The following is a 23,131-nucleotide window of genomic DNA, read 5'->3' as shown; positions in this document are numbered from 1 at the left end:
TACTAGCAGGCCATCAGAGCTACTTTGGACATGGCTGGGGCAATGTGAGCTGTTATTTCAACTACCTTGCAAGGATGTAGCTATTATTCTAGAAATATTAAACACTTAAAAAACATGAACACTATAAACTTTGGCTTGATAAACAAAACGTTACTTTCTTACAGCTAGGGCCGCACTTTTCATCCCAGAACGTGGGCCTTAAATCTCCACACAAACAGCTTTGAATGGCTGCCAGTAGTTATTACATGTGTCGGTATTTGTAGTACGACAGGAGACAGCAGGTGCGTGCATGTGTAATTAAGGAACACGCATGTCCTGTGACAACAGCCTATTTTCATTTTTGACATGCTTCACCGCGTAACACAGCTGTATTACGGAAAATCTGACTTTAGGAAACCGACTTACACAACATTTTTGGACCCTTGCCCAAAGTCAACCGAATTTCTTGTGCAGAAAACAATTCCCAGAATTTTTTACCATATTTTAGTATTTTATGTCTGCAATGGTAGTACTTTTTGGATTTAAAGTTGAAGAGTCTGTAATACAAATGGTTTGTTTGTGTGTAAAATGTCTATCGGGGTATCTTAAGCACATGTGTAAGCACATGTGGTGCGCACGTCTGTAATTAAGGAACACACATGTCCTGTGACTACAGCTGTATTACGGAAAAACTGACTTTACTTAGGAAACCAAATTATGCAACATTTTTAGACCCTTGCCCAAAGCCAACCAAATTTCTTGCACAGAAAACAATTCTCAGAATTATTATATTTCAGTGTTTTCTGTCTGCAATGGCAATACTTTTTGCATATAAAGTTGAAGAGTCTGTAATACAAATGGTTTGTTTGTGCATAAATTGTCTATTAAGCGCCAAGTAGAACACAAAAGCAAGATGACATACAACACAGAAAAGCTTAAATTTGGCCTGACAGCACAAGATAGCACGAATTTTAGTTCTTGTGTAAATGTCTTTTGACCATAAGTTGAAAAACCCTGTTCACTTAATGTTGAAGATAAAAGCTATAAGGAAAAGTACACAAATTCTTAAGGAATGAAAATGCACAAGGTAGGCTCATCAGAAAGTATAAGCTTTGCCTTTTAGTGAGAGTTTCTTGCAAATGTAAATGTGGTTTGTAATGAGAGCTAATTTTGAATGCTGATAATTTTCTTCAACTATGAGGCCTTTCTTTCGCGGAATTCGTATGGGTTTCCTTTGTAGCGATTGCTACGAACGGGTGGATGTCTGATTTTCCCTTCATTCATTGCTTCTCTCCACCTTGCGGGTTTCCGCAGAACTACTACGTCAAACTCTTGCCTTTGCTTTGTGTTGTCGACAAATTCGACTTCGCCCTGCCATCTGCTAGCCGCCTGTTTAGCTCAGATGGTAAAGCGGCTGCCCCGGAAAGGCGGTGGTCCCGGGTTCGAGTCCCGGACCAGGATGAATTTTTCTTCAACTATGAGGCCTTTCTTTCGAGGAATCCGTATGGGTTTCCTTTGTAGCAATTGCTACGAATGGGTGGATGTCTGATTTTCCCTTCATTCATTGTAAAAATTCTATCACATTGAAATCGTTTAATAAGGATCTAGCTTCGCTTTTTCCTCCAAGTTTGGCGTCGGCACCTAACCAAGTAGACGTAGCAGGATACAGCTGTACAATGGACAGGGAAAACGTGAATATTTACAGGACAAAAGACTCCTGCCAGATAGACTTAGCGGAAGGGCTCTGCACTTGTGTGATGGGTGTATTTAATAGCTCATGCAATTCAGAGATGCTCAAACAGTAAACATGTTTAGTACCTCGTAGCGGCATGACTGTCACCTCTAACGCAGGCGAAAAAGATGAGCTCACATGCAGGTAGTGCGAGAATAGATCACGCTAGCGCACTTGACCAAAGCGGCCGCGGTGTCAGCCTGCCCCGAGATCCCGTGGCACCATGGCTGGCTTAAACAAACAGTGGCTACGGCAGTTACTTCTTCGCTCTGCCTCCCTCAAAGTGATGACACAGCTGACCGAGCCCAGCCTTCCCACAACTTGGTGACCAGGACGACTGAGCCCTGCCATGCCAGCATCAGCGCACCGACTTTACCAAGGCGAGTAGTGACGTGGCCTCGCACGGTTTGGCAGAAGTCTTGCGATTGTAGGGGGCATGGGAATTCTACATTGACATGCTGGACATCTGGTTCATCCCGCTAAACAACCATTTCCTTCTTAACAAGGTTCCAGGCTCCGGCTCTCAGCCCCTGCTCTGACTTGTACAAGGACTCGTGGGCAGCCGTCCTTGCTCACTATGTCACCTCGAACACTCACTCTCCTCCAGCTGGTGCTCCATCACAACAGCTCTCGCCATCTATCGTGTCATTCTGAATATGGTCGTCCCACATCACCTGCTTCCACCCATGCCGGTCGTCGGCATGCGCCGACCCCAGCATCAAACCTCTACGTGGTCCATGAGCTTCCTCCCCCAGCTCAAAGGCAGCTGCTCGACGATTCTTTCCAAGAAATACACTGGGCTAAACGCAAGCGCCTTCGGCTACTTTACAGCTCGTCGCTGTTCTTCCTTAGACGTCCCCACAAGCTGCCCGCTTTCCACTCGGGGCAACTCACTCATCGCCAATTCAGAGGCTCAGCCACCGACTCAACAAGGCGCAAATTTCACTCTCGTTGGCGCGGCGTTGCCACAAGCACAACCTTCGTGATGCACTGAGTGACCACTGCAACCCTGATGCTATCGGCATTCGAGATTCCACTGAAAGCAGGAGCAGGCAAGCTTTCCGATGTTGTGCTCACATCTTCCGCAGATGCATGGCCTACCGAAATTTTGCAGGAGCAACTTTGCCATCTGGTTTCTTCAGCTCGAGAATCACTTCCAAGTCAACAAGATGAGTAACCAACACTTGCGCTATCTCCACACAAGTCCCAAGCTGCCAGATGGTCTACTTTTGGAGCTCCGACTTCTACAGGCCCGTGCATCTACGAGTGCCTGTGGCAGGTTGCGATTTCTCACTTTGGTATCATATGTGGCTGCGCTTCACTCACAACCTATGCTGCCTGGTGTATATCTCACAGATTGCGAGAACCCGACACTACCAATGACAACACCGTCTGCACACTTTACCTGGGGGCTTTACCATTGGACTTTATTTCAATTGCACTTCGCACTAGGACATGGGCTCTGTAGCGGCGCGGCTATCACTTCCAACATAGGCAAAGAAGATGGGCTCACGCACAGGCAGAGCAAGAATAGAACATGCTAGTGCACGCGACCTGAACGGCTGCTCCCAAGATCCCGTGACACCATGGCTGGCTGGCTTGAATAAGCCTAGTTACCTCTTCATGCTGCCTCCCATAAATTGGTGACCAGGACGACCAAACCTAGCCTTCGCACAACTTCTTTGTACATACACCTCTGCTCACAGTGCTTCCGTCGCAAGTCTGAAAACATTGCCTTAGCCTGCAAGTCATTATTGCATTCATGTAATTAACAATGAGGACTTGTTAATTTGAATTCCAGCAAAAGGGTTAAACAACTACACAAGTCGGAAATCAAAATGGAGCGGCCATAACCAATGTTATGGTAACATTTTGCTGGTAACCCAACATTGTTATGATTAATGTGAAGTGTTGCTAGGCGGACCAACATGTTTGTGTAAAATGAACTATGTGTGTAACAAAAGCAAAAAGACGTCAGTGACTATGATTGTGTGACACTGACAGCATGATTTCTACTCCGGCCATTTGAAGTCAGCTTACAACATGCAGACTGTTGCGTTCTACATGTGTACTGGACGAGCATATGAAAGAGAAGCATGGATTGTCAAGTTATCAGTGATTATGTGTTATACAATCGTACGTACCTATGGCTATGTCATGTGATGTATGTTAAAACAATGATGGCTTCATAGGTTTCTCAGCCCAAAGCAGTTTTTTAAAAACCCATAAGGGATTTCTTCGAAAAAAAAAAGCTTCATAGCTGAAAAAAAATTTTCTCCAGGTCCTGGGATGGAACCCAGGACATTGTGCTAAAGTCAGGTTGATGAGAATTTTCCTTTTCGTGAACCCTCCTTGATTTTGCGGGCTTCCACAGAACTGATTTGCCATTAATCGGTCTTAGGAGCAGGCAAATGGTCGACGGCCCTAACTTTGACTGCCTAAATGCCTTGGGGTAGCATACAACAGTTTATTGGCTACTAGCCTGCTTCTAAGGTCACATGCAATTAAAATGAATTATATTAACTAACACATGCAGGATTGTTTTAATAACATATGCCTCCATGAACTCATGCACTGCCCAAGATCATAACACGCAAAAAGCGCAGTTCACATTAGTAGGCCTTGAAAAGCGTGCCAAGATGCACACCATGAAATATATTTGAATTGTTTGAGTGTTTCCTATTATGGCCATTTAATGGGACACTAAAGGCAAATACTAAGTAGATGTTGCCTATTAAAGTAGCATTCCATAAACCTCACAGTGCTTCTTCGATGCCAAGAAGAGATAGTTTACGAGAAAATTGCATCTGAAGGGTTCGCATACCTAGAGAGCAATTCAATTCGCCTGCTCCTGAGGACAGAGTGGCGACGTTGTGCCATCACTGCCCTTCACTTCCATTGGTGAGTAAAACAGTACCCTACAGACGGTGCTACAGTTTTCTGTGCAAAATGCGTAAGCCCGGCCATGTAGCAACCGAGCCAAGACAGAACGTTGGACTCGCCGCTGCAACTGCTCTTGATCAAGTAGCACGGACTGTTCGGGAATCCCGCAACATCACATAAACATCGAATTCTCTAACTTGCAGTTTGTGCGAGTTTCGCGAGCCAGAAAATCCAGCTCAGCACTATGTGATAACGAAACTACTAAAACATGTAAGCGTGGGCGATGCTTTCAAGGGTAACCTCAATGGGTTCTTTTTTCTAAATATCAAATAGAACTAGACAAATAGCATTTTCTTTCATCTTATAATGCAATGCAGCAATCTTTTTATTACTACTAGATAAGTCCTAGCGACAGAACTTTAATGAGGAGTGCCTTCATCATCGGGCTGGTACTTTAATGTGCTGGGGCAGCCTCTAATTGTGTATTGCAGTTACTTCCGTTCATCAATTACTGAAGCTCTGTTCGCAATAACAGTGATGCCTTCGACGTTTTCGAGCACTAATCTATTACTTTAGCTTGACTTAATAATTGCCTTTAGTGTCCCTTTAGACACTAGTCCCTCTGACCTGCATAGGACTTGCCACAGCAGAGAGGTATTGCACTGATAACCCCCACAGCACAACACACAAAGTGCTTGGCATGGTTCTTTGTACATCCTTGTCTCTCAGTACTCGTGTTACAAAGACACAATTGGGCTAATCACTTCGGTGCGGGAGAAACCATTGGGGCACCATATCTTCTAGTCAAGTTTTTCAATTTGTGGCTAATTCTGAGCACATATGGCACGAAGTCATATCTAGTGATATCTGTTCTTCTTATGTGCGATGGTGTGTCCTAGTGAGGAACGCTTCACCTTTCAAAGAACAGATTTGGTAACGGCATGTACAACCAATTGAGTAAGTGGGATTTCAAATGCCTGTTCATTTGATCAAATCACATCAACAGGCCACTTGCCCCAATTGGGCAAATGGCCAATAAACCATCATACCCTGTCTTAGGGCATCAAGGGGCAGCCGAAGTCAGAGCCCTTGAACAGTTGCCTGCTGATGTATTTTATGATGCCTGCAGTTAAGACGTCTGCTGCTGTGGCTGTGAGTGGTAGTGGCTTATGCCAAGGGGATGGGAGGGTGAGTGCCACAGTAGCTGAATTGGTAAGGCACTACATGCCTAATGAAGGTGGTGTGGATTCAGCTCCTACCTACAGCAAACTATCTTTTCGTCCACTTTCATTTCCCTTATCCATACTATTTATAAATTCCAAAAATGCATATTTAATTTACCCTATGCTTTCTCCGAGTTCATTACCTATTTTCATCATCTGGTCAAACAATTATGGCTCAGCTCAATAAAGGCTAATTCAGCTTGGAAGATAAGAACATCCGAGGAAACCAAAGGAAGTGACTTGGTCGGCAATTGTGGATACTGTTCAGAATCAGCTTTAAAAACATAGAAGGTTTTCAGCTAAGCGCATAGCAAAGACAGTCAACTTGTCATAAAGGTGCTTAGAGTAACTACTCACTAGTGCACTAAACATGAAAGTTTTAGCTAAGTGTGCCCAAATTGCTGACAAGAAATGCGGAAATAAGGTTACTTGTCAATCTAGTATATGCTCCTGACAGAGCACCTTGGTGGCGAGCGTCGCAACACCCGTCACAGCAGAAACGCAACTAGCGAACAGGTGGGGGAATTAGGTCATGCGTGCCATGGCCGAATCCATTTCCCGAAAGCTGAAGAGCAGCTCGACAAGGACTTGCTAATCAAATGTAAGCGGAACAGACGCCACTAGGCCTGAGGTGTACAAATTGTACACCTCATGTACAAATATGCGCACAAATTTACCCACAGCTTCAAGAACATGCCTGCTAGATACAATGTCCCATTTGTTCCTTTATACACCTGTCAAATTAGCCCAATTGTGTTCTCGTACCTAAAGACAAGGGTGTATGAAAAATCACGCCAACCATATTGAGCATTGTGCTGTGGTTTGGTCATAAGATATCTCTCAGCTGTGGCAAGTTCTACGTGGACCAAACGGCCCAATGCCTGAATGACTATTTGAGGGAGCATTCAAACAATTTAAATAAACCGGATGGTGCAGCACACATTGCAAGGCCTGCTCATATGAGCCGTGCTTTCGCACATTATGATCCTGTGCAGGAGTAGCAACAAAACATCGCATGAGCTCACGAAGGTATATTTTATCAGAGAGTGCACATGTTAGTAGCACTTCAATTGCCTTAATTCCCCAGAGGTGCACTTGTTTAATGGCTATTTGTAGCATTAAAAGACAAACTAGCACTGTCACAACATTCACCTCTTGCCTGTGCACAAAATTTGTACACTATGTTTCATCCTTTGAATCATTAAATCAGTTAGTAGTTCGCACTTTCATGTGTCCTTCCTCTGTAAATAGATTTTCGCACACAAAAACAATGTGCAGCAGACTTCACCAATTTGCCCAAGACGAAGTCCTAGTCAGACTCAAAAATCTCCTTCAGAGATTTTCTCACTGTGATGAGAATTTCTGTCACTGCATGGCACTCTGTTCGAACAAGGCCTTCACTGATAAGATGGGAGAAAAAAAAGGTTACAGAGGCAAAAATTGTCACATTGGCACTCAGATATATTCCCTAATGCAATGCCTAAAAGATTTTTTTTTTGTTGGACAAGAGGATCAGGGTAAGGCTCATGACTAATGAGCATTCTATTGCACAGATGAAGGGATTAACCAAACAAGCCCTGCGAAGTCAAGGAAGATTCAAACAATGGAAACTTGGCATTTGCTTGAGAGTGGCATGCAGGGACCCGCAAACCCACACCGGTCATATTAGCGTGCATCTCACATCTATAACCTAATGCAGGTTCCTGCAATGAACCTACATCATGTTTGTAAACAAGTTGCGAGGAACATTTGCGCAAACCTGGTACCTCGCATAGCGCCATCACAAGAAGCAATACTAAATAGCAGCTTAGCAAACTAGCTGGAAGAAATTTAAGAAAATTTCTTGGTCTTCAAGACAGCCAAGCTTTAGAACAAAATTGAGCCAAAGTAGAACTATGAGTGGCTGGGCCACGTTCTGCAATATTTGTCTTCATAGTTTACATTGGGGTTGCTCAACATGTTCCTTTAGAACTGTGGCGAGCAGGTGCTCAAGCAAGTCGCGATTCGCTAGCCGCCAAAATCCGATAAACAAGGGAACAGTACGAACATGCAAGACAAGAAACAGTACAGGTAAATGCGACATCGAGTGCCATATAAAAATTGCAACAGCTCACTTACTTAGGCAATATCTGCAACAGCAATCCTACGAAGGATGAAACTTTTTTTTTTTCGCGATCGATGCACAACACTAAGCGGCAACTGCAGCAACAAGCATTTGGAACGAGTTTAAACGTTTTTTACCATAAGAGCAAAAAGTTCTGCCAAACTGAGAGCCCACATATGCTCCATTCACATCAGTAAATTCAACAAACAAGAGCAACAGCACTGAAAAACGTAACAGGAGCTGCACAAGACCACACTACCAACCATAAACGCGCTCCAAGGCATAAAGAAACGAGCTGCTCCAGCGTTGCGCCCAAGTGTGGCTCGAGATCGCAAGCTCGAAACCCATCCGGTTCTTCCAGCGCAACTAACTAGAACAACATTCTATCACACAACACAGTAAGAAACCGTAAAATTCTGTTTTAGCTAAGCTGAAAAGCTGAAGCAGCTCCAGCAGCGCGCGCAAAACTATAAACCGGAACACGCCATACTTGTTTAAACAACGTCATCATAACTGTGACGTCACTTCCGTGCGTGGCAGCAGCGTTTTAGTATGGCATTTCGCTCCTACCACGTGCGTGTCAGCAGTTTACGCCTATGTTTAATTCACCATTTTTAAGTCTGACTGTTGAATAATTTGTTTTATATCTGCATTTCTTATACCTTTCATTGCAGCACGAGTACTCTGGCTGTGTTAAGGATCCTGTGAAGTTACGTGTGCATGTTTCTGCATGGTGTTCTTGTATTGGAAATGCAAAGTGTTATTCATGCAACTTAAGTTAGGCCCTTTGCAGATTATTGGTTAAAGAAAGAAATGGCAGGAATCCTTTATTTAACTGTTACTACTATTTCTTAGGTGGATTGCTTTGCTTGTAGAAAGAATGAAGACATACTTAGGTTACTGCTTACATAAGATTAAAACCATTACAGTGAAATGTTTTAGCTTGGTCAAGTTACTTTTCTCTTCTTTGTTTTAGCCATGCTTGGAAAGTTGCTCAAGGAGGTGAAGGGAATGAGAGCTCAGGTAGATGGCCTGGAAAAATCCATCCAAAGGATAGAGCAAGCCATCACAGAAAATAAACAACCGTGTGCACAACCTGTCAGCAGTGCCATTCTTGAACTGCTTCCCCTGGCAACTCATCAGAGGCTGGAAGAATTGGAGTGGCAGCTTCATGATGAAAAAAACAGGACAGACCTCGTAAGTTAAATTTTTGCTCTGCAAGTACACATGCATGAAATTTTATGTGGATGTCTTTTTTTTTTCTAGATGGCCCATTTATCGCGAATCGGTGGCACATCAGTGCAAGATTCTGTACGCAAAATTATGCGGAGATGCATGTGTGACACGTTGGCCCAGGACTTTTCTCTGACTGGGAGAAAAGGAAAAAGGCCATTTATTGGGCTATACCTGCTCCAAGTCCTCACAGGTGCTATATTTATATATCTCTCATGTGTAGCATGCATACGCACATTCGCATTTCAGCATGCCATGATTTTTAGCTGTCAGTTAACAATGCATAGGCTTGAAGCACTGAATGCATTTCCTGTGTAAGGAACATAAGCAGTATATTTTTTTATACTGATAGCATGGGCTTTTCCTGGCATGCCATCACCCTGCTGGTTTTCTGCTTTGCCTATTATAGCGAAGGGTGATGAGGCCATTGTTCAGCACAAGCCATGAGGCTTTCTCTTATCTTACTTTAACCCTCTTCTCCAAGCCAACCAATGTAGCCTTGTCTTTGATGATTCATTCTCTTTTTTTTTTTCATTTGTTTTTCAGAAACGCTGAAAAGCAATTTCGCACAGGCCACGGAGTCACAAATACATCTTTCGATTGCCGAATGGCTCCGTTATGCACCATCAAGACAGAAGAAACGGTAAGAGACAGTTCAGTACTTTAATGATTGGCAGTTATAGATCAGCAATTTAGAGGCGCCAACACTAAATATTTCCTAATAAATATGTGCATTTTATTGCATGCATTACTGGAGTTTAAATAACCTCTGGTTTTAAGTTGGGGGCAGACAAAATAGGAAGTGTTTTGTTAATTTGGAAGATATCTTAGTGCAAGTATATATGTTATTTTACTTTTCCTCATCCTTGATCCATATTTTTGAGCAGTGTCAGCAACCTGCACTTAATGTTGCACTTTTTGTTGTTAGAGGTTTTGCTATTGGAAGTGTGTCCACCAAGATGCTTATGATAGAAAATTTTTGGTTCTTTACATATTTATTTATTTTTTTGCAGGGATGCTGATGATGATGATGATGTATAGGGTTTTGTGGCGCAAGGGCCAGTCATGGCCAAAGAGCGCCAAACAATGGTGTTATGTACTCGGTGAGAAAAGTAACAACAAAGGGTATGGTGGCTGTCTATGACGAGATAGTGTGGCTGTATAGAGGCATAAGACAAGAAGCAGGGTATAAACATGTTAACATAATGACAATGGCTTGTGAGGTGTGCTGTTAACCTAAAAGTTATACCATGAAGGTGTGAGGTACTAAAAATGCATATATGTCAGTAGCACTACTGCCTCAAGAAGGTCCTTAACTGAAAGGGCCCAGAGGCAAGTGCTATACAAAGCGCTGCTTTCGCAGCAGGAGCCTCTGATTTGAGGCCGTGCTACGAAACTTGTGGGCCTAGTATTTGTAATGCGTCAACATCTTGTAAATAGTTAAAAACTGTTTTGGGGTTAAAAAGCGGGTCCGCACCAAGGAACATACATGGGTGTAAGGGGATCTGCTGTCGGTACGCTAGAGGGAAGTGCTTTCTTCTTTGAGATTCCACTTCCCGACACTCCAGCAGGACATGGAGGACGGTCAGTGTTTCGCCACATTTACAACAGGTTGGAACTTCGCTACCGGTCAATAGATAAGAGTGTGTGCCATAGGTATGGCCTATCCTAAGGCGGCAGAAAATGACTTCAGTTCGCCTTGTTTTTGTTATTGGTTCGTAATTTCCTAAGTGTGGCTTAATTAAATGGAGTTTATTGGAAGTTTCGGTATCCCACATTTGTTGCCAATGCCTTCTAAGTTTTTTGCGCAAAAATAGCTTTAGGTCTGAAGGTGCGATACCTATGGAAGAGTTGCCAGCTTTTTTTGTAATCGATTTGGCAATTTCATCAGCGAGCGTGTTGCCCTCGATGCCCCTGTGCCCAGGCACCCAACATACTATGACCTGTTTATATTCACTCCTGTGCAAGTTATATTCGTGTAATAGATTAATGAGTATGGGATTCTTGAGGTTCTTAAGTGATATCAGAGATTTTACGACAGATAGGGAGTCTGTATATACAATGGCTTTCTGTAGCTTTGTTTTCTTGATTTGTTGGACAGCAGACAGTATTGCGTAAGCCTCTGCGGTGAAGATGCTTGTTTCCGGGTGCATAACGTTGGATTCGGAGAACGATGGGCCGACAGCTGCGTAGGAAACGCCAGCGTGCGACTTCGAAGCGTCAGTGTAAAATTCTGTGTACGGGTACTTGTGCTGGAGTTCTAAGAAATGCATTCTTATGTGTGCCTCTGGAGCGTGTTTTGTAACCTCTATGAAGGATGTATCGCATTCTATGTGCTGCCATTGCCACGGCGGCAGTGGCTTTGCTGGGGCCATAAGGTTTTGCTCAAGAGCCGGAACTTCCATTTCCTCAAAAAGTTTTCTAACGCGCAGAGAAAATGGTTCTCTAGCTGCAGGTCGATTATCAAACAGCGTTGCAGATGCGAGGTTGTTTATGGTTTCGTAACACGGATGATCGCTGTTCGCGTTAACTTTCAGAAAGTAGAGGAAACTGCAGTACGACCTCTGAAGATGAAGCGACCACTCGTTGGCTTCAACGTAGAGACTCTCCACAGGACTCGTCCTGAAGGCACCGGTAGCTAGGCGGATACCTAAGTGATGAATAGGGTCAAGAATCTTTAAGGCGCTTGGGGTGGCAGACTGGTAAACCACGGCCCCATAGTCTAGGCGTGTACGTATAAGGCTTTTGTAGACATTCATGAGGCATTTCCTGTCACTGCCCCATGTTGCATGCGATAGGATTTTTAGAATGTTCATTGTTTTTAGGCATTTTTGCTTAAGATATCTTAGGTGCGGAATGAAAGTTAATTTTTTGTCCAGAATAATGCCCAGAAATTTGTGTTCTGTGTTTACAGGTATGCGCTGTCCATTTAAGTCTATATTGGGATCTGCGGTCAGTCCTCTCTTTCGTGTGAATAACACACATGAGCTTTTATTGGGATTGATTTTAAAGCCATTTTCTCTGGCCCATTTAGACACTTTGTTCAGTCCAATTTGGATGTGTCGTTCACAGATTGCGAGGTTACAAGACTTGAAACCGATCTGTATATCATCTACATATAAGGAGTAGAACACGCCGGGTGGGATTGCTGAACGTAAGGAGTTCATTTTTATGATGAAGAGCGTACAGCTGAGCACGCCTCCCTGCGGCACCCCAGTTTCCTGTGTATATGGTCTGGACAGAGCATTCCCAACTCTAACGCGGAACGTGCGATTTGTTAAGTAGCTTTCTATTATGTTCAGCATATTTCCGCGGATACCAATTTCTGAAAGATCTCGTAATATTCCAAACCGCCACGTTGTATCATATGCTTTTTCCATGTCGAGGAAGACAGACAGGAAAAACTGTTTGTGTATAAAAGCTTCGCGGATGTTTGCTTCTATGCGAACAAGGTTGTCTGTTGTAGAACGGCCCTCTCTAAAGCCGCACTGGTAAGGATCGAGCAGTTTGTTTTCTTCAAGGAAATGAAAGAGCCTGCGGTTTATCATTTTTTCATAAAATTTGCAAAGACAACTTGTTAAAGCAATGGGACGGTAACTTTCCACTGAGGATGCATCTTTACCTTGTTTTAGAATGGGTACTACGATGGCTTCTCTCCACGCCAGTGGAAGAAACCCAGTTGCCCAAATAGTGTTAAAGAGGGACAGCAGAGCCATTTGAGCGCTAGAGTCCAGATGCTTTATCATCTCATACATAATACGGTCGGCTCCGGGAGCAGAGCTTTGACAAGTGTTTAATGATGCTCTGAATTCCATAACACTGAAGGGACTGTTGTAAGGTTCGTTTTCTCGACACTTTCTATTGAACGGCTTGCTTTCTGCAGATTCTTTTAGTTTGTGGAAATGCTCCGAATAATGTTCGGCACTGGACACATGTTCGAAATGCTGTCCAAGGGCGTTAGCCTGGTCTTCAAGGTTATTGCCTTGGACATCGACCAAAGGCAGGAGGTAAGGTTGGTGGCCTACTAATTTTTTCAGCCGACTCCATACTTTCCCTTCTTGTTTATAGGAGTTAATACCGGAGATGTATTTTTCCCAGCTTTCCCTTTTAGCCGTGCGCCGTGTTCGTCTTCCTTGGGACTTTATGTGTTTGAAGTTAACAAGGTTCTCAGTTGTTGGAGAGCGGCGCAGCATGTCCCAGGCCTTATTCTGTTTTTTCCGTGCATTCCTGCAATCCTCGTTCCACCAGGGCACTCGCCTTTTTTTCGGGGTCCCGTTTGTTTGTGGGATGCACTCCAATGCGGCGTCAATCATAAAAGCGGTAAAATAAGCAACAGCATCGTTTATATTAAAATCGTTAAGAGCGTTTCGAGGCATATACGTCAGAGTCCTAAATTTTTCCCAGTCTGCAGATGCAATCTTCCATCGAGCGGCGTGTGGGAAAGGATCATGTTCTTTTGTAGATTGGAGGATCACAGGAAAATGGTCACTGCCATAAGGGTTTTGAATAACTTTCCAATCTAAACGGGGTACTAAGGTCGGGGATACTATGCTTAAGTCTATGTAACTGTATGTGTTGTGTGCAAGACTGTAAAATGTTGGTTGTTTCTTATTTAGCACGCAGGCGCCTGAAGAAAACAGGATTTGTTCAATTATTCGACCTCTTGCATCGCATCGGGAATCCCCCCAAAGAGTATTGTGTGCATTGAAATCCCCAACCAGTATATATGGTTCTGGCAGGGCATCTATTAATCCCTCGAGTTCTGCTCGAAGGAGCCGAAAGTTAGGCGGTATATAAATAGAACAAATGCTAATTAGTTTTCCCAACAATAAGGCCCGAACCGCAACTGCCTCAAGAGGTGTTTGAAGTTCCAGAGCACGGCATGCAACGGACTTATCAGCTATTATTGCTACACCACCGGAAGAGGTGTTGGCATCGTCACGGTCCTTCCGAAAAATGGCGAATTGCGTCATAAAGGCTGACTGTGTTGGTTTTAGATGCGTTTCTTGTACACACAGCACCTTTGGATTATATTTATGTATGAGTTCTTTGACGTCGTCGAGGTTGTGGAGGAGACCTCTAACGTTCCAATGTAATATTGGTGTATCCATGTTGTTATTGATATGTGCTGTGTGTTTAGGAGAGAGAAGCTACTTTAGCCCACAGGGCTCTTTCCAGGCCCCGTGATGCGGGTTTTGTCCTTTTTGGCGCGCTCCTGAGAACTGCGCCGGGCCTTCGGCGTCTGGGACGCCGACGCACTTTGTGATGTATCCATCGCCTCTGTGGAGGCGATGGATGTCCGCTCGCGGTGTCCGCTCGCGGGTGTTTCGGGCTTCTCTACGCGAGCAGAGGCCCTTAAAGAACTAGAAACAGCAGACCCTGAGGGCTGCTGGACCTTGCTGGGTAGCAGGCCAGCACTAGCTGGTCCCGCAGTAGGGGCGAGTGGCGATGCCGCCGGTCCACTCTGGGTGGTCCTAACAGCCGCCGAATACCGTTGTGGCCGTGCCCCCAGCCGTGCCACTTCGGAAAATGTAGGTCCCTGTGCAATAGAAAGACGCTTGCGCGCTTCTTTGAACGAGATATTTTCTTTTATTTTAAGTGTTATGATTTCTTTTTCCTTCTTCCATGAAGGACAGGAGCGAGAATAGGCGGCGTGTTCGCCGTCACAGTTTGCACAGTGAAGTGGGTCGTTGCAGTTGTCCGCAGGGTGGTCATGGGACGCGCACTTTGCACAGGTGGTACGGCCTCGGCAGCTCTGAGAGCCGTGGCCGAATCTTTGGCATTTGAAACATCGTCGTGGATTCGGTATGTACGGTCTGACATTAATTTTCATATAGCCTGTTTCGATGCTTTCAGGAAGAGTGCTGGTACAAAAGGTAAGGATCAGGTGTTTTGTGGGTATTTCTTTGTCATCTCGGCGGATCTTGATTCGTTGCACATTAGTGACATGCTGCTCCTTCCAGCCCTCTAGGAGCTCTGCCTCAGTCAGTTCTAGAAGGTCCTGCTCTGAAACTACACCTCTTGTGCTGTTGAGGGAACGGTGAGGGGTTACTGAAATTGGGGTTTCACCAAATGAAACAAGATTTGGCAATTTGTCGTGTTGTATTTTGTCACGAACTTCAAGGAGAAGGTCGCCACTGGCCATTTTAGTAATTTTGTATCCAGGGCCCAGTGTGTCAGTGAGGCACTTCGCAACAACAAATGGGGAAAGCGTTCTTACAGTCCTTTGGTTCGTTTCAGTATGGATCACGTGAAAATGTGGGAAAATATCGTTGCTCTTGGCGAAAAAGTTAAAGGGTTCATCGGTGCGGCCTCTTTTCAAAAGAGGTCGATCAGGTAGCTTGGGGAATGAGCTAAAAGCCATAGAAATTTCTGAAATTTCGGCAGCTGTGCCAGCCACCCACCATGGAGCCCAACACGGGGGCGTGACAAGATTCTGTATAAATGCAGCCTGCCAGCGCCAGCAGTACACAGCCACTATAACCTAATGTATATACCCGAGATTGGATACATTACACACGGTTAACCCTTGCCGCCAGGAAATACGGAAGCAAAAGAAGTGAAAAGAAGACAGGAAAGATGCAAAAGTGGGAGAGAAAGACGAAGATTGGAGAGGAGGACAGGAAAAGGCGACTGCCGATTTCCCCCGGGTGGGTCAGTCCGGGGGTGCCGTCTACGTGAAGCCGAGGCCAAAGGGGTGTGTTGCCGCCGCCGAGGGGCCATAAAGGTCCAAACACCCGGCATTGGCTCAACCCCCAGGATCCCCTTTTCCCCGGACACGGCTAAGCCGCGCACGGCTACACGCGGGAGGGTCCAACCCTCGTGTGCTCGGGTCCGTGGTGTCGCAACACACCAAACGCCTGCTTGCGCTTCGCCTTTGATGTCATGAATCAGACCATCATCATGAGCAGCTGGAGGCCACCAGGGGACAAGGGGACAAGAAGTTTCTAGATGTGCTGAATTTTTGAGGCAAATGTTGACAGTACTTTAAATTTGTAGTTTTCCAGTGCAACGGCACATGGCCAAACAAGGGATGAAGGAGACTTGGAAGAAAACAGTGCAGCAACAGGGACAAGACAGAAGACTGTACAGGTGCTGACTAGCAACTGAAGGTTTATTGAAAAGGAAAACATAAAATATACTCCCTTTACAACCTAGAGCACGCATGGTCTACACCAACAACTCTGATAAGCTGTCAGCTTCAGTTTTGGTGGTCAGCTACAACAGTTCGCAGTGATGAACGAGGACGGATGGGGTCCGCAACACATGCAACACATGCTATTCTTGTTGTGTAAATAGTTTACTGAAGTGTTTGATATTTGTAACATGCAAGTTCAGAGGTGTGTGTGTTTTCATGCTATGATAATGCGCCTAGTAACTGTTCAAAACATTAGCTATGGTTTTTGTTCCTGAGTAGCCAAAATAGGCTGCATGTGTGCTGTTTTGTAGATTGTTGCAAGTTTCTTTGTAAAGTAATTAAATAATATAATCATATTTATAAAGTAATTAAATAATATAAATCATATTAGTGAAATGTAAGCTCACATGGCACATTTTTCAAGCTGTGCTAATGTGTTCATGTAATATTAAGTGTATTATATGTCTGCTTCCTTTTTCTAAGTTATATTTGTGAAACTAGCTGTATGCCAAGCTAAAGTGCAGTTATACAGCAGTCTGAAGCTTGATGCTAGTGTAGTTGATTCAGTTCTTGACAAATAAAATAGCGTTATCAGAAACAAATGATGGCTACTTGTGATGTGCACCCATATATATAAATCATTCTAATTGTCAGAATAACCACGTGCAGTGGTATCTTCAGGTTACGGCAGCTTGTAGCATCTAGATGATCAAGAGCACTAGTAGAGAGCTGATGAATATTACATAAAGAACTTGTTTAGAGTAAGCGGTCTGAAAAGTATGGAAAAACAATGTGTTGTGCTGTGCAGCCTTGTAAGTATTTGTATTCTATAGCACAGCACCGCATCACTGTGTAGCAAGGAGTAATGGTCAGTTGCTCATTCTTGCGACCTTAAACTGCCGTAACCGTTGTGGTATGAGGATACCATTGCAGACTGTTTAGCCTTTCACGAGATTATTTTATTGACCAGCAACCATTGATAGCTGAAATATTTCAGTGATTTAGAATGCGGTCTCAAAGTTTCTGAAATGTTATGACAGCATTGCGGCAATATTGCAGTGACATTGTAACGTTGCATGTGTGCAAATAAAAAGGTGTAGCAATGTTGCATTTATATTGTCTCCAGAAGTTGCTTTAACATTGACTGAAAGTTGATGTAACATTGGAGCAATATTGTCTCAACGTTGTCTTATGTATGTTGCGTTAACGTTGCAAAAAGAGGACACTAGCCACGTTAAGGCAATGTTAGAAGCTAACGTTGTGGCCACACTGAGGCAACAAAGCGTGCTACTAGGGTGAGCGCGAGTGCCTCGCTCTTGTGTGGGCTGTTGCGAAGTTTCGTCTATACTTGTACGGACGCCCCTTCTGTGTCATCACTGATCACCACGCGCCCTGCTGGCTATCTTCACTTAAGGACCCCGCGGGACGACTCGCTCGCTGGGCGTTACGCATGCAAGAATATACCTTCTCCGTGGTATATAAGACGGGACGCATGCACCACGATGCCGATTGTTTGTCCCGCTACCCCGTCGACGAACCAACTGATGCGGACGCCATCGTTTGCATTTTCTCTGTGTCCCATTTGCTTGAAATCGGCAACGAGCAACACCGCGATCCTTCATTACAAGCCCTCATTGACCATCTGGAGTCAACGCCCGGCGACGCCTCTCTCCGTATGTTTCTCCTTAAGGAGGGGACATTATACCGCCGCAATCTCGATCCACACGGCCATGACCTTCTGCTCGTAATTCCATCACACCTGCGTTCGACTGTCCTCCAACAACTTCATGACGCTCCCGTGGCTGGACACTTGGGCGTCTCGCGCACATACAACCGTGTACGCCGTCGATTCTTTTGGCCGGGCCTCGCCCGCTCCGTGCGACGCTACGTTGCCGCTTGTGAGCCCTGTCAGCACCGGAAGAAGCCCTACACACTTCCAGCCGATCGACATCCCACCGGAACGCTTTTTCCGTGTTGGTCTAGACCTTCCTGGACCGTTTCCTCTCTAGGGCTCCGGCAATAAATGGGTCGCCGTCGCTACTGATTATGCTACGCGGTACGCAATCACCAGAGCCCTCCCGACAAGTTATGCTACTGACGTTGCTGACTTTCTGTTCTATGACATAATTCTAGTGCACGGTGCTCCGTGCTAATTACTCACTGACCGTGGCCGCAGCTTTCTGTCGGCAGTCGTCGAGGACATTCTCCGCTCCTACTCGACGAAGCACAGGTTCAGCACGTCCTACCTCCCACAGACCAATGGCCTCACGGAGCGCCTCAACCGGACCATCACCTACACGCTTTCGAGGTACGTCGCGACCGACCACCACGACTGGGATCTTCACTTGCCATATGTGACGTCCGCGCATAATTCATCGCGTCACGACACCGCCGGCTATTCGCCATTCTATCTCCTATATGGCCGAGAACACGCGTTGCCCTTAGACACTTTGTTGCCCTCGGCGAAACGTTCAGGCACTGCGACGCGATCGCACACGCCGACCACGCGCGCCAGCTCGCCCGCACCCATCTCGAGGCTTCACAGGAGCATCAGAGACGCCTCTATGATTACCCCCATCGCGACGTGCACTTTACTCCGGGTTCTCTGGTGCTTCTTTGGTCACCCATTCGACGTGTGGGCCTTTCCGAAAAGCTGCTGTCGCACTACACTGGCCTATACCGTGTGGTGCGACAAGTGACCGATGTCACGTATGACATCGATCATAGTTCACGTGGCAAGACTAAAGCCATACCACACACCTTTAACCGCGGATGTGTAGATTAAGCACTAGGACGGTGCTTCTACTGCCGGGGGTGATGCTACGGAACAGCCGCCACAGTGTGGCTGCACTGAGGAGGAAGCCGACGTGGGCTCGCTTGATATAGTGTCGCCATTTTGGCCTTCCGTTAGCGTCCCTGTAAATAAATTGTATATAGCATTGGGCTTCAGCTACACGTAACAATATATTTATTATCTGTCCTCCCTACTGTAATGCCCAATGGGCGAAGTAGGTACGCAAATAAATAAATAAATTAAGGAGATGGAGAAAAATAAGGCGGAGATCAGGTATAGCGAAATTTTTATGCAATTTTTGAAAGAGGTTGAAGGACATTGCTGCGGCAAAAGCTTGGCATACTGCTTAAGTCACCACACAGAACACTTCACCGGCTGGACATTTTGAGTGACTTCCCTAAAGTAGTCATAACCCCAAGGAACCATCTACAAGGGCTGACACCAGACAGGGCTTTTTACAACGATTCGTTGTATGCTCGTCTGTTAATGAGCTATGCATTATGACTGCTGGCCAGTCAAGTTGTCCGAAGTAACAATGGTTCAGAAAGCATTGCACTTACATTTCTGACATGTTCGTTTCGTTATGTTTATGTTGTGTATATATACGTCTATGCAGGTGGCACAAGGAACGTAAAGTACGCATTAGCAGCACATACCATTTTGCGTACCCGCAGAGGCCCTCAAGAGATCCTTCACAGCCTTTTCCAAGTCCAATTTTTTTTCGTGCGAGTCCGACGCTACAACATATGGTACGTTAAGATAGTTGGACCTAAGCAATATAAATTACATGTGTGTGTGCGATATTAGGAATATGTATGGAGCCAGTGGCCAGGAAGGACTTTGAGCAGCAGCGTGGTGTTACCGTGACAGAGGTGAGCAGGGCACTCGCGTTCTCTGGAGCCTACTCTGGAGCTGTTGTACAGCCTACTTTGTGATAACAAATAAAAACATAATAGTTGGAATCATTTTCAATTATGCAATGTCTAATGTTACAGTACATGTGTCATATCCTGCTGCATGTTTTCACAGGCAGCGTAAAGTGAACTGACAACACATCAAAGCAAATTTCATCTTTTATGCTGATGTGCGCAGCATGACAGTGCACCGGAAAGGCACGAGGGAGGAAAGCGCTTGCCTTCGTTGTGCATTTCTGTCCATTGTTGCACTGTGCACCTCGTCATGGATTACCAACTATCCCAGTCTCGCACCCTACTTCTTTTATACATCTGTATCAAATTGTGCTAATGTTGTAAAAACATATCTTTATGAACCCATTGTTCTGTCACCATAAGCGCCCTGTGTACGCATTCTTCTTCGTCTGGTCCCTTGCGTTCTCTGGCGCTGTTTTATTACGGATATGAACCAACCAGCCTAAACATACATCTTGACTATAAGGAAGCTCGAGGAAATGTTGACAATATTCAAATAAGTAATGGGCAAAGAAATAATCTGTGCAACAGTTTTTGTCTGCGTAACACAAATGAGCAACAAATAACATTTCAGCTGGGCCTGGTACTTCATCCGCAACAGCCATGGCTTTGTGGAAGCCCTGATGGAATTTTTTCTCTCTGGCGAAACATGCTTGCTGGAGATAAAGTGCCCATACAAATGCATAGACAGAGGGATTTTTGATGATTCACGGCACAGCATCGTTCACTATGTGCATCATGTTGATGGAAACCCCATACTAAGGAAATCGCATAGATATTATACATAGGTCCAGCTTTTGATGTAACTGCTTAATGCAAAGCAGTTGTTTCTTTTTTGTATATTCAAACAAGCAAAGCGTGACCATGGTTGTCTGTAGAGATGATGCCTTCCTTCGAGAAGCTATCCAAACTCTTTAACAATATTATTCTCAGTGGATTTTGCGTGAGCCGGTAAGGCAGCAAACTTTGTCGCATGAGTGATGCCTCACTCTAGAGTGATACTTTTATTGATTGAATAGGGTTTTTCAATGCTAGGTACACAAGTAGAATGCATTTGATATTATTTAAAAGACATCATACTTGCTTTTTTTATTTACTTAAGGTAGAATATTTCGGGGTAGGGAGCATGGGCAGGGATCAAACGTTGTTAGAGACAGGATGCAATAAAGAATAGTGCAAGTGACTGTTTCATCCTGGCGGCTCTACCATACTGTATTTGGGCGAACATAACCATGTACCAGATTGACAAGACTGAAAGAGCTGGAAGAAGAAAATGAAGTGCTAAAGGGTACTTTGAATTTCGCCATGATGACGAAAGGTGAGTAAATTTTGCCGAGTCATCCATAACTTTTTCTAATCTAAGGCATGGAGCGTTATTTATTCTGTTCTATGTTAGATCTTTCATGCATGGCTGGCCTTGAAGTATACTGCTTCTTCATAGAGGCAATAAAATGTGATAGATTTGTTAATGCATACCAGATTAAAATGTACGAATGGTTGAAACATGGTTGCGACAAATTACCGACCCGGTTTCCATAAACCTGGTTGCTTAATCGATGCTCGCAGCCACTGTGCTATGCCAGTAGCTATGGCAGTGCTCTGTTGAGCTCGAGATCGCTGGTGCGATCCCTTGCATGGACATTCCAATGGGACGGAATGCAAAAAAGTGCTCGTGCATTGTGTGCATGTGAACCATTACCAGGAACTCGAAATCAATCAGGAGTCCCCCACTGCGGCTTGCCTTATCAGGGTGTCTACCAAGTTGACATTTCCAAATTCCCTGAGTTTTCCAGATTTTCCCTGAGCACCTTTGCGAAATTTCCTGAATGAGTCAGATCTTTGTTTTATGTCAAGACAGGCTGACACCACGTTGCCCGATGCTGTCACTCTCTAGTAAGCATGCTGAAACAAAAAAAATGACTTAATCCAGTTTGAATAGTAGGGAGTAATATATATTTTATTTAAAAAGAAAACAGAAGGAAGGTGTTAGTAAAATGCACAGCGAAAGAAATGGTAAAGCCCATTCCAAATTGAGTCGAACATTTTCAAATACGAATGAAAAGGAGATGCATACATAAGTAAATATTTTTTTTAATATCAGCTATTTCTATCAACTGATAGCAAGCTCCTCTGTATGAGGTCCTGAACTTTGTCACAACTAAGGTTCTCTCTCAGCAGCTGGGAAGTCAACCTCAACTGTCCTGACATATTCTCAGCCCGTACACAACATCTCAGTGTTGGGTTTCACTGCGTAAACAATTTATTTTGGTTTGGGTGAGGGACACCTGTGTCTCAGCATCAGCCATCACTTAGTTTTTTTAGCTCAAGCTCCTTCAAAAAGGTGGCGGCACCCTTCCTTTCCCGTTAATTCCTCAGTGCGTCGGTCCTTTCTGCTCTCATCCTTCTTCTACCACGCTTTCACCACATGGATCATCTGAAGCATCCTCTTGGTCAGTTGTACGGTCAACATTTGATTTCTTGGACTTCCGAGGGGCCACAAAAAAAAAATTGAAAAAAATTACCGACGATTACGTTACTTCCTAATGCGAAATTTGAGCGCAGCAAATAAGCTGTTTCACCTTTTCGATAGATTGAGGCAAAGAAATCGAGCAACACATGTATGCGCTATCACAGAATTTTTTTTTTATTTTGCACACGTATTCCTTTAACAAAGACTCCACTAACAGTTCTTGACAGTCATGAAGGAAGCTTTGTGGTCGGAGAAATAGACTGATATATGTTCGACTTGGTACCACCGCACAGGGGTTGCATTGGAGGAGGAGCGAAGAAAGGAATTAAGTTCGAGCCGGCGCTTTGACAACCGGAGACTCGCAGGAAGAGGGGGGAGGGGGGCGGCATGTACACTCAGCGGCAAACGATGGGGGCAGAAGCGCGCGCAGCAAGCGGACAACACGATAAAGGGAGGAGGGAAGAGATAGCAGCGACTGACTGATGCCGCTGACGCCGATAGTGAGTCAACCCCAGCTGCGGAGTTGGTTTCAGGGACAACGCCGCCGATGCCGACACAAACAATATGATACCCTCGCTTCCGCAGCGCTAAGAACCAGGTCTAGCCGTGGGAAGGTGGTCACGTATTCGTCGACGTGCCGGGGCCT

At 44.8% G+C, this 23,131-nt stretch overlaps 1 protein-coding gene across 2 annotated transcripts in view; it reads left to right on the top strand.

The window, feature by feature from the left end:
- LOC139048036 (uncharacterized) overlaps window positions 1–10,105 on the top strand; it is a 33,531-nt gene extending 23,426 nt beyond the window's left edge. The window contains exons 4-6 of one of the 2 annotated variants that reach the window (XM_070522403.1): window positions 8,898–9,118; window positions 9,188–9,347; window positions 9,701–10,105. In XM_070522403.1, the coding sequence (XP_070378504.1) occupies window positions 8,898–9,118; window positions 9,188–9,347; window positions 9,701–9,801 (482 nt within the window). In that variant the 3' untranslated portion in view covers window positions 9,802–10,105. The remainder of the gene's footprint in view (window positions 1–8,897; window positions 9,119–9,187; window positions 9,348–9,700) is intronic. The other variant, XM_070522404.1, reaches the window with a different exon arrangement.
- The last annotated feature ends 13,026 nt before the right edge of the window (window positions 10,106–23,131 follow it).

This window comes from Dermacentor albipictus, chromosome 7, assembly GCF_038994185.2.
Source record: "Dermacentor albipictus isolate Rhodes 1998 colony chromosome 7, USDA_Dalb.pri_finalv2, whole genome shotgun sequence".
Taxonomy (NCBI): domain Eukaryota; kingdom Metazoa; phylum Arthropoda; class Arachnida; order Ixodida; family Ixodidae; genus Dermacentor; species Dermacentor albipictus.
The sequence above is the reverse complement of the archived record's forward strand: the minus strand, read 5'-3'. Positions and strand labels throughout refer to the sequence as shown.